Consider the following 12,812-nt stretch of genomic DNA (forward strand, 5'->3'; position numbering starts at 1 on the left):
GCTCTCCGTAAAGTCATGCATAGTCGCATTGAATGACGTAATATCCAATAAGAAGCATTTAAATCGTTAAACTGCTTTAAAATTCTGCAACTAATGCATCTATATGAAACTCTTCTATGAAAATTCAATAACAAAATAAATTTTTATAGTACATTACAGTCAGTCACTAATAACAGACGACGCACACACCTGCATCATGAGCCATAAATGCACGCAAAATACACATGAATTTATTAAAACATTACACTTGATTTTTTAATATATGAAACAGAAAATTGCAGGTAGAAGAACTCAGTCATGAAGAAATTCCCATTTTAATTGACAGATACAATTAACACAAATCCCTCCTTGAGTGAAGTTTATTTATAAACTACTTAAGATTGCTTGCAGCCGGTCCCGCATTATTCAATTTATAATTCACCAATCAGACGATTTCTAAGCCACTATAAATAACCTAAGTTCCATATCACAGCCATCTTCGTTTTGAAGAATCCCCCCTTCCACCCCTACTACTACTCCTTCTTTCCTGAATGGGTGGCACGGTGGCCCAGTGGTTGCCTCTCTGCAATAATGTCACTGGTTCTAGTCCTTACCAAGCAAGCTGATGTTTCTGTGTGGATTTTACCCGTTCTCCCCGTGCTTACGTGAGTTTCCCCCGGGTTCCCCGGTTTCCTCCCACCGTCCAAAAACATGCAACTTAAGTTAATTGACTAATCCAAATCAGCACCATAGACATGCTCCTAGTAAGTAGTTATCTCTTAAGAGCAATCACTTTGTTCATTAGCTACAACAGCAAAGGAGTTCTCGAGATCTACCTGAGCTCAAACTCCCCTCTTACCTTGCAAACGAGAGGGAGCCCCGGGCTTGAGGATCTTGTGAGCTCAGGGCTCCCTCCCGGGACAGCATGCCAAAAAAGCTTTATAATCAATCATCAGCTAAGTGTAAACTCTTGAAAAGAAAATTAAAATCTTCTTCCACAAACCGAAAACAACGTGAGATTTGCGAGGAAAATGAGGCTGTGAGCAGAGGGAGATCAATCTTTATAATCATTGTAAGCTCCTCAATGTGAACATGGGGGAAGCTGCCTTAAATATTTAGTTGGAACGTAGCGTTGTTTAAACTAAATTTAGTGGTGCGATACAAAAATATTTAGTGGTTTGTAAGTTGTGTCCCTTTAAGTCACTACTAGGCTACTAGGCTTCAGCCGGCAGCTAGCTCTCTGCAACTCACATAGACACCCACTGAAGCTTAACAGGGCTGCACCCAGTCAGTACCTGGATGGGAGACCACATGGAAAAGCTAGGTTGCAGCCAGAAGTGGTGTTAGTGAGGTAAGCAGGGGGCGCTCAACCAGCAGTCTGTGTGGATCCTAACGCCCCAGTATAGTGAAGGGGACTCTATACTGCTCAGTGGGTGCTGTCTGTCAGATGAGACGTTAAACCGTGTGGTGTGCGGTCTGGTGCAATATGGCTGCCGTCGCATCATCCAGGTGGATGCTGCACACTGGTGCTGGATAAGGAGATTTCTCATAATGTGTAAAGAGATTTGAGTGTCCAGAAAAGCGCTACATAAACATAAGGAACTAATTATTATTATGTTTTAACTTGCCACTAATCTGGCCACTAATGTCACAAACCCAAACACAAACTCACTTGAAAAAATACTATAGAAATTTATAGTAAATATTATAGTGCTTTTAATCTATACTCTGTAAAATACACTAATGAATTAGTTGCAATGGTAACATAACATCTATAGTAATACAGACCAATGACCTATTTATGTAGTTTGACAACTATAGGGCATATTATACTACAGTAAACCACAGTAGTAAAACTAAAGTATACTACAGCATTTATTACAGTTTATCAGTTCACTGTAGTTAATACTACACTATGCTGGGGCATTCATTAACAAAGTGTTGTAAATAAAATACCATATAATACACCACTATAGTAAGGGTCAAAAACACTAGTGTTTACAATAAATCACTAGAATGTTTTCATGTGGGAAAAAAGATATTTTAAGCAATGTTGGAAAACTATAGCTATTAATTCATATTTGACAACCAGTTTTTAACATTCTTCAAAATATCTGCTTTTGTGTTCAATGTAAAAACAAATATATGATGGTTTGGAAGCAGCTGAGGGAAAGCAAATGATGAATACATTTTAATTTTAGGGTGAACTACGCCAAATATGTGCATATGCTTCACACTATGCTAACAGCCTACACTGTAAAAAAGAAACCTAATTTTACAGAAAATATCTCTAAATTTTTTACAGTAAATTTTTGTCACTTCCAATTATATTCAAAACTTACAGTATATATTCAGAAATATTCAGAAATTACAGTATTATTTAAACAGTATTTTTCTGTTATTTTAAATTATATACAAAAGTCCGTAAAAATTACAAACAATATATGTAAATTACCAGCTTGACTGTAACAATCTAGGAAATTCTGTAAAATAAGTGTTTTTCTGTAAACATTTCAATGAAAATATCTGTAGATTTATAATTTTTTGTACTTTATTTCAACAAAGAAATTGTACCGTAATTTTATGGTTTTCGTTTGGCAGCCGTAGCTGCCAGTCATTTGACCTTTTTTTTATTCATTCATTTTCTTGTCGGCTTAGTCCCTTTATTAATCCGGGGTCGCCACAGTGGAATGAACCACCAACTTATCCAGCAAGTTATTACGCAGCGGATGCCCTTCCATCCGCAACCCATCTCTGGGAAACATCCACACACACATTCACACACACACTCATGCACTACGGACAATTTAGCCTACCCAATTCACCTGTACTGCATGTCTTTGGACTGTGGGGGAAACCGGAGCACCTGGAGGAAACCCACGCGAAGGCAGGGAGAACATGCAAACTCCACACAGAAACGCAACTGAGCCGAGGTTCGAACCAACCACCTTCTTGCTGTAAGGCGACAGCACTACCTACTGCGCCACTGCCTTGCCGACCTTTTTTTTTTACGATTTCTTTTTTTTTTTTTTACAGTGTAGCAATGACCTAACATTAGAATAGAGTCTATAAATAAATGTGTGACTGCGATGACATTACAAAAAAAAAGATTTGCTGTGTCTAAATGCAATTGTTTGCTCTTTTTTGAAGAATCTGTGTGTATGCATCAAATCACAACACATGATATCTTCTTTTTCAACAGTACTGATGTTGATACAGTGTGTATGATATGCATATATCTGTGTGTAGCTGATGTGACATGTTTCAGTGATAGCGACAACACGGATCCTCATTTCCCTAAATGTGCGCATCACACTGTAACAGGGAAATAACGTCACCACAACGGTTGCATTATCTCTCTATCTATCTCTCTCCTATTCATTTCTCTTATCAAGCTCTTCGCTCTCAGTTTCAGGTCTTTAAATCACAATTATTTGCGTGCTTTTTCACACAAAGCGATTCTAAAGAATTGTTATATCCACTTCCCACACATCCTATCAAACAAAACCTACATTTCCGGCCTCCCACAGCTTTCCTTTTTCCTCTAAATACACATCTTTGTCTTCAATTTACCTGAACAACAGGATGGCCTCCGCTGGATGCTTTGACAGCCCCTCGGCTGCCCTCAGTCTCGTAGTGGGCCCGGTGGTGTTGTCTGGGTTGAGCCTCGATTCTGAGCTCATACTGGCCACTGCTGCATGGAAGAGGCCAGTCCAGCGCAGGCAGAGCAGCCACTGGCATACTGGGAGAGGACAGACTGTCAGTAATACCAACTACCACCACATATTACTTATTTAGTAACTTAAAGAGTTAGTTCACCCAAATATTTTCACACAATTCTCTCATCTTTTACTCTACTTTATTTAACGTTTATGGGTTTCTTTCTTCTGTTGAACACAACAGAAGATATTCTGAAGAAATCTGGAAACCTATAACGTTTATTGTGTTTGATTTTACCAACTCTGGAAGTCAATGGTTGCAGGTATTCAGCTTTAGTAAATATATCCTTTATCTAGAAATATAAATAGGTTTGGAACCTTGAGGAAGAGTAAATAGTGAGAAAATGTGTATTTTTAGGTGAACTATCCCTTTAATAAGCAGATTTTGGGAATAAAATCCATTGGAATAACAAGTATTTTAATCTGAGGCATAAAGATATTTAGTTTTTGAATATAAAAGCATAAGCTATGTCTCAGATTTTCCTCTAAAACTTTGTTAGAAAAAAAAAATAGGGAAAACATGAAAAAAATGTATAAAGCTAAAATCAAATGTGGTTTAATCCTCAAATCAATCAATTTCCCATCATATTTAAAGGGATAGTTCACCTAAAAATGAAACATGTCATCGTTTATTTATCCTTCATCTGTTGCAAAAGTTTCTTTTTCTGTTTGCTTGTACCTACTATGGAAGTCGAAGGTTTTCAGCTTTAGTAAATATATCCTCTATATAGAAATGCATAAAAATTTGCATCCCCCTGAGGAAGAGTAAATAGTGAAAGAAATTGTGTATTTTTAGGTGAACTATCCCTTTAATAAGCAGATTTTAGGAATAAAATCCATTGGAATGACAAGTATTTTAATCTGAGGCATAAAGAAATTGAGTTTTTGGTTATTAAAGCATAAACTATTTCTCAGAATTGCCTCTAAAACATTGTTAGAGGACATAAATAGGCAAAACATGACAAAAATGTATGAAGCTAAAATTGAATGTGGTTTAATGCTCAAATCAATCAATTTCCTTTCTTATTTAAAGGGATAGTTCACCCAAAAATGAAACCTCTGTCATCATTTATTTATCCTTCACCTGTTCTTAAAGTTTCTTTTTCTGTTTGATTTTTAACTACTCTGGAAGCTGGTGGTTGCAGGTTTTTAGCTTTATTGAATATATCTGCTATCTATAAATATATATAGGTTTGGAAGTCCTTCGGAGAGAGGAAACAGTAAAAAAAAAAATATTTTTAGATGAACTATCGCTTTAATAAGCAGATCCTGGGATAAAATCCATTGGGATAACAACTATTTTAACCTGAGGTTTAAAGATACTGATTTTTTGATTATAAAAGCATAAACTATTTCTCAGATTTGCCTCTAAAACTTTATTAGGAGAAATAAAAAGGCAAAGCATGCAGAAAATGTATAAAGCTAAAATTAAATGTGGTTTAATGTTCAAATCAATAAACTTACCATCATATTTAAAGGGATAGTTCACCCAAAAATGAAACCTGACATCATTTATTTATCCTTCGCCTGTAGCAAAAGTTTCTTTTTCTGTTTGCTTTTACCTACTCTGGAAGTTGATGGTTGCAGGTTTTCAGCTTTACTGAATATATTTTCAATCTATAAATATTAGGGATGTAACGGTATTGTAAATACCGTCATACCGCAATATAAAAGTCGCATGACTCGGTAAAACTATAGGTCTTCTGAGAAAATTTGCTCAGGCGAATGAAGCGAACGGGAGGTAGCTGAAACTTCATTTCCCATCAGCCCCGGCGTGGCCATAATCCTTTGCGGTCTGTTGTCGCTACAGATCCAGTAATGCGGAAATGGAGTGTGCTGCTAGTAGCGGAGATGAAAAAAAGATGGAAATGATCGAACCTAAAGCGGGTGTTGTCGCCGCGCGCGTGCTGAATAGCGGTGCTGTCGCGCGCGTTCTGATCAGCTGTGTTGTGGCGCGCGTATTGTAAAGCGCCGAGGGGGGGTTGAGCGCGCATACTCAAGAGAGGTGTTATCGCGCGCCTACTGAAGGGCTGGACTGGACGGAGGTTGTGTCGCGTCGCGGGGGCACTTTTGATCGTTTTGGAAGGGCATTTTCTATCCAAGACTAAAAAGGGCATGTGCACTGCACAGGTTGAGCCCTATGTGTGCACGTGCCTGCAAGTTGGGGAATACGACTAATAACAGTCATGGGGACTGCAGAAACACAGCACACTGTTCAGATTGATGCAGACATTGACTTGTACCGCAAAGAGACCTCTATCTCACTCATGGTTTGTCCTCTCAAGTGGGGGAAAGACAATGCACAATGTTACCCCACTGCTGTCAACATGGGCCAAGTCATATCTCTCTTGTCCCAGAATCCTCAGTCCCAAATGAGAGGGTTTTTTTCTGTTGCAGGGGACATTGTAAATACCCAGAGATACCAGCTTTTACCAGATTATAGTTATATGATAATTTTCCTTTAAACCCATCTCTATCTAAGTGAGTGATTAAATGTTAAATGTGATGAGTTTTCAACAATACTAAATTGAAACTTTATTTTTTTACATGGTTTAATAATTTTTTGTTATTAAAATTGAAGTTCCTGTTTCAAAGCTAACAGATAGATGGCTAATTTGTATGTCATTGACACTTTTGGCACTTTTTTGGAGTATTTTCAAAAGTTTTTTTTTTTCCTGTAAATGATTCAATAAATACCGTACCGTGACATTCATACCGAGGTATTACCGTACCGTGAAATTCTGATACCGTTACATCCCTAATAAATATATATAGGTTTGGAAGGCCATCGGAGAGGGTAAATAGTGAAACAATTTGTATTTTTAGGTGAACTATCCCTTTAATAAGCAGACTTTGGGAATAAAATCCATTGGAATAACAAGAATTCGAAGAAATAAATAAGCTAAACATTCTTCTGTATTAGTATAGCTGATTAACCACAAGAATTATTTATATTATTTAATAAATTTCCCATTATTGTATTTAACGTCTACCCAACCCCAACCCTAAAGCCAACCATCACAATAATGTAAAAACAGATCTGGAACTAGAGCCTTCTCAATTAATATAGCTGATTAACAATGTGTATGGATGATAACAGCCTTCTGAGCCTACTAGTAGGCTCACAAGGCCCCTAGTGGCCCATACCTATTAGCTGAAAATCACCGATACTGGCCATTCAATTGAGTAATAACATTAGAAGCGGGTGACACTAACATTACACATATATTGGTAAATCTCATTTGTTTTGTTCTTAAGAGTCTCATGCTAGTGAATGAAGCCATCTGCTAATAACAAATACGTATAAAACTCTGGCTTTGTCCTGAGTCTGATTAATTGATCAGTTTTTCATACCTACAAACCCCCTCGAGGACCTGACTGGGCCAGGTGGCAGGAATGAAATATCGTGACTCCACAGTGAACTCTTTTTTCATTTCCGTCATGGCTGGGAACATGCTCGCCTGGCTCTCCGAGTAGAGGGAATAATCTGCATTGGGCCTGACAATTTTAGTCGGGATGGGTTTAGTCAAGTTGCTGAAGTTATTCAGTGAATCTTCCAAGTTTGCCGGCGGATAAAACTTGGCGGGTTCATCTTGGCCAAATTGTTGACTCTGAGTCTTGTACTGAACGTAGGTGCGCTTCCCCTGCGGAGAAGAAGAGCGGGAGCGTGGAGAGGTTGAGCGACGTTCCAGAGCCGTGTCTTCAGTGATGCTAGTGCGAGGAGACGTGTTTGGAGAACCTGAGGCATGAATAGCTTGGATCATTGGACAAAGATCGGCTTCGGTCACTCCGGCAGGACTTACTTCACCAGCTCCGGGAGAAATGCATGGGGAATATCCATCTGAATGCCAGCTTGTAGAGGAAGTGCTGCTAGCTGGACTCAGGCATTGGGTCTCTCTGTAGAGAGACATATCGTAGCCTGGGACCATTAGCATGGGCGGGTTGATGTTCACAGGGTTGGTGAGGACATGGTCGTGGTGGTGCAGGTCAGGGCAGGTGATCTCAATTCTCGGGCTGTTTCCAGGGTGGGCAGCGAGTGAGGGGGAGTGACTGTAAGACTGTCTGAGATCAGACTGCTGATACATGAGAGTCTCGTTGGAGAATTGAGACTCCTCACCGTACAAAGAAGGGTCTTGAAGAATGCATGAAGACGTTTGATTGGGGTCATTGTTGGAGGGATCACCAGGCTCATCAGCTAAAACAGAAGGAAAACAAATTAAAATATTAGTTCAATTCAATTTGTTTATTTCTAAAGCGCTTTTACAATGTAGATTATGTCAAAAAAGCTGAACATAGCTGAAAATGAAGTTCTAGTAAATTGAAAATGTGTCAGCTCAGTTTTCAGAGTTCACTGAAGTTCAGTTCAGTGTGGTTTAATTTCACTGCTGAAAGTCCAAACACTGAAGAGCAAATCCATCAATGCGTAGCTACCCAAGTCCCAAATCAAGCAAGCCAGTGGCGATAATTGAACAAACTTCACCAATTATTATCAAATAAACAAATAACAAAATATTAGATCACAGCCTTTTCTCAAGATTGTCATGACGTATGATTCTCAGCATCTTAAATCCTTGAAAGTTTTTAATATTTTGACTTTTTTTTAAATGTTTGTATATGTAAAAATGTGGTCTTGGTTATCACTGTTATGCTGATGACACACATATCTACATTAGCACCATTCCTAATCTTACTTCAGCTACGTCAGTTCTATCAGCCTGCTTAAAGGAAATAAAAGCATGGACGAAGCAAAACTTTCTTAAATTGAACAGTTCTAGATTTTACTACTCGGCACTTCCACTGTTGTTAACAGTTACAGTCAACCCAGGCTCATTCTGAAAACGTTGTCCAGCAGACGTTTCTGGAGGCCACGAAATATGTTCCGGGAGGTACGTATGGCTGCATTTTTTAAGCGAACGCAACGGGGCGGTGTGACGTCGTTCCCTTTCACGCTTGCCGGCTGACCGCTTACCTCCGTGTGGAGGGCTTTCCCGCTGCAGTCAGTTTGTCAAGTCAGCTCATCGTGTGCACCGGCGGACTTCAGATGCAAAGAGGAGGAGTTGACAAAGGCGTCCGGGTTCGAGTCTGGGGAAGAGCGGTTCCAGAAACCAGGTAAGACAAAAACAGAATCCAAAAAATAAAGCGAACGAGTTCATAACAGGGTGAGAATGTGGTAAAAAAATAAAATAAAAATAAAAAAATCAGACGAGGGTTTTTCTTTTTCTAGACGGCTTTTTTAAATTGTTGCTCGGGTTTAGGGAAGTGAGCGGGCAGGCGGGACAATCGGTAAAACTGGTTGGGTTCATGGAAGGAGGAGGGTGGGTCAGCCGATTGGCCGGTCGCGCAGTCAATCATTCGGTCAGTCAGACAGCGGCCTCTGGTGGGTTGACGCGAGAACAGCGCGAACGGCACTCGCGAGAGACGTTCGAGATACGAAAAAGCGCACACAGCGGCCTCTCGCGATTCGCGAAAACAAAAACTGAAACGTCCAGAAACCTCCAGAAACGTCCGTGGGGCTACGTTTCCACAATGAGCCTGGGTTGCTTATAAGCTTATTGACCAGGCGGGAACCTTGGGCTCAAGTATCTTCAAGCTCAGGGTTCTCTCCTGGGACAGCATGCCAAACCTGCTATAAATGCTGAGCATATCTAAGTGGGAACTCTTGAACTACGACATTAGTCACATGAGTTCATGTGTGAATAACAGCTACTTTAATTACTTGTAAGTACATGACTGTTTGTTAATTAATGTATTAATTACAACGTTAGTTTATGCTTAATTTAACCATCATGAACTCATGACATGTTAATGTATAATTATATCATGACTTTACTTGGAGGGGTACATCATCATTAACCCATTCTTAATTACTCATGATTTCCTTATGCACATCCGTCTAGTGCGTTTACACTGAATAACAATAGAAAAGTGTTCTGTCAACATCAGCATCAACAGTTTAAACACAAGAGTTCATGAAAGAGGAGTTAATGATGATGTGCCCCTCTAAGTAAAGTCATGACATGACTATCCATTAACAGCTCATGAGTTCATGTCGGTTACATTTAGCTTAAATTTAAATGTTAATCAATACATGAATTAACAACACGTACTAACAAGTAATTAAGGTAGACGTTATTCACACATGAACTTTTGTCACTCGTGTTGTAGTTAAACTTAGTTCATGATTAGCGCACGCCTTATCTCATCATTAATTCATAATACAGTAATGTTTAGTTTACATATTACCACATCATTATGCATGTACTGTTATTGTAAAGTGTTACCACATAATCTAGTTTCCTGCTTCTGTTGAGGACAAACGTGGACAACTTGAACAATGTTTGAGTATTTTTAATAGTATTTTTTTAACACAGCAGTCTTTAATTTTGTGTTGAACTAAATTAAAGATTCAACAAATTGCAACCACTTGAGAGTAGTAAATGTACATTTCTGTGAATTGTACCTTTTTAAAAGCCATTTCACAAATATATATAGATTGCATGGTATTTTAATTAGATTTAGAATTATATTATTCTTATAGCTGGATATTAAGAAGAAAGGTTTCCGGATGTTTCCAGTAAACCAGGCTGTTTTCTGCTAATTCTAGAGATGGTTTAGCTGCAGTGAAAGTTTCCACTACATTTGGTTTCACTTAATGTGAGTAACCCACTTCTGAACTCAGAGCATGCTCAAACTCCCCAATGCAAAGGGGTAATACCATGATGTGTCAAAAATACTATAATGGTAAAACTTTTAATATTTGAATTACCCCTTGGGTTATACTTTATTTTAAGATGTCCTTGCAACACTTGTTCTGTGTACTTACTACAGGCTTTCTGCAGGTTTCACAGAGTTAAACTGAAGACTTTAAGACATTTTTAAGACCATTATGAATACAATTCTAGACCCATAAGAGGGCTAAAGGCTAAGGTTTTTTTTTTTCAAATGGCCCAGATGGAAAAGCTTTTTATTTGCCCTATCCAAAAAAAATTATAATTTAATAAGTTTAACAATACAATAATAGATTAATAATAAAAAACACCAATATTTTAGATTTTATTTCTTAGCTAAATATTTTAAATATTGTATAAAAACAAGCAAGCTCTGCTTGTATCCATACACTTTTTTCAGCGTAAACTTTCTTTAAAATAGTTTTTTTTTTAAATTAACAAATGTTTTAAAAGTTTTAAAAACTAAATATATGCACAACAATCTGTCTAGGTCGGTGTCCTCAGCAGTAAATACAAGAAGAACCTTTAAACAAATGTTACTGTAAGGAAAATAATTAAACTAGTATGATAAATAGAATTTAAAAATGACCTTTTTAAATAAAAAGCTTAAAGTTTTATTCAGATGAGTGTTGGTGATGGCCAGATTTGGCAGCAAAACATAAACAAATGAAAATTAAGACCTGTTTAAAAAGATTTGAGACCAACAACATAATATTTTTGTAGATTTAAGACTTTTTAAGGACTAAAATTTGGATATTGAGAATCAAGACATTTTAGGACTTTCTAAGACCCTGCAGAAACCATGTACTATAAATATTTGTGCATAATTACATGCAAATAACCCTAAAACAAACCTGCATTCTAACCCTAACCATATTATAGAGTACAAGAAATTAATTAATGTTACTCAGTAGTCAAACTAATGTAACAAGGACACCAAATAATGTGACTATAGTACTAATCATATTGAGTATTGATATATCATTACGTTACACAAATGATTAACTTAATACAATTAGTAAGACATTGTTTTTATATAAATAAGTATAATACACTAATTTAGAATAATAAACACTTGATATCAAAGACAGTCTTTCTAAATTAGTAATACACACACTAACCTGGGTCATCAGGAGGCAAGTCGTTGCCAGGTTGGTTGTACAAGAAGAGTAATGGAAAGTCCAAATCTTCTTGGTTGTCGATATTTTCGTATAAATTACTCATTGGACAGGTTTTCAAGCCAAGTAATTTGAAGAAAAAAGTTATTTATGAAGTAAAAACTAAATAAAAATGTAATAAATCGGTTAATTGATAGTTATCTGCCAAATAAAAACGGTTAGCGATAGTTTCTAGTTTCTAAGGCAACGAACCAAGTGTCAGTGAGGCGCGCTTTGCTGATGATTCGACTGTGAAAGACAGAAAGAGCGCGGGAGATGCGGAGCCACTTCCTGTTTGAACAGAAACACCCTCACCAACCAAAGTAACAGTACAGTAAACAGGTATACGATTCGTTTCTCAGAATAATATAGAAAATGGTTCCCTGAGCTGCAGACTAATACGTGATAAACGTATAAAAATCGGTTTATTTTACTATAGAGCAGGTGTGTGTAGGTTAGGCAGCTCGTAATAAAGAGATAGTTCACCCAAAAATGTATTGTAACTATTTACTCTCCTCTTCTCTATTCTGTTGAACACTGAAGTAGATATTTTGAAGAAAGATGAAAAAAATCTCTCACTATTGACATCCATAGCATCCAAACATAAATATTATGGAAATCAATACAAGTTTTTAGCATTCTTCAAAATATCTTCTTTAGTGTTTAACAGAGGTGGCGGCTCAGTGTTCAGCAGTCGCCTCACAGCAAGAAGGTCGCTGATTCGAGTCCCTGGGTCAGTTGTCATTTCTGTGAGGAGTTTGCATGTTCTCCCCGTGTTGGCATGGGTTTCCTCTAAGTGCTCTAGTTTCCCCCACAATCCAAAGCCATGCGCCATAGGGCAATTGAATAAGTGTGATATCTTGAATAAGCAAGATAAGCAGCTGCTTAGGGCCCCAGAAAATCTGAGGGCCCCCAAATAAATACCTATAAGTATAAATTAAAGCTATAACTTACATAAAACATCATTTTCTGTCATATTTGGTATAACGAGTGTCTAAAAAATTAAATGTTTAATGTTTCCTACATCTGCGCAAATGTATCGCCAACCTCAAGAAGTCCAGCAGTCAATTTAGGTAAAGATTTATTTTAAAAACGAAATATTTTATATATAATTTTTGTTGTGAATTCATTTTAAGAAAACAAGTGATTTTTAAACATTTTACAAGATGCTTAACATGTTGTTATTATTATTTTGCATTAAGACTAAATGTAGAAAAGAAATGATTGAG

At 37.4% G+C, this 12,812-nt stretch overlaps 1 protein-coding gene across 6 annotated transcripts in view; it reads right to left on the reverse strand.

Annotated features, from left to right (window-relative positions):
- The window catches only part of nfatc2b (nuclear factor of activated T cells 2b), a 34,887-nt gene extending 22,075 nt beyond the window's left edge, over positions 1-12,812 (reverse strand). For all 6 annotated transcript variants that reach the window (XR_012408260.1, XR_012408261.1, XR_012408259.1 and 3 more), the window contains exons 1-3: positions 11,548-12,812; positions 7,053-7,893; positions 3,553-3,721 (exon numbers count right to left, since the gene is read on the reverse strand). Coding sequence is in view for 2 of the 6 variants with exons in the window: in XM_073954736.1 (XP_073810837.1) it covers positions 3,553-3,721; positions 7,053-7,893; positions 11,548-11,650 (1,113 nt within the window). In the remaining 4 variants the exon portion in view is untranslated. The remainder of the gene's footprint in view (positions 1-3,552; positions 3,722-7,052; positions 7,894-11,547) is intronic.

Source organism: Danio rerio, chromosome 6 (assembly GCF_049306965.1).
Source record: "Danio rerio strain Tuebingen ecotype United States chromosome 6, GRCz12tu, whole genome shotgun sequence".
Classification (NCBI taxonomy): Eukaryota; Metazoa; Chordata; class Actinopteri; order Cypriniformes; family Danionidae; genus Danio; species Danio rerio.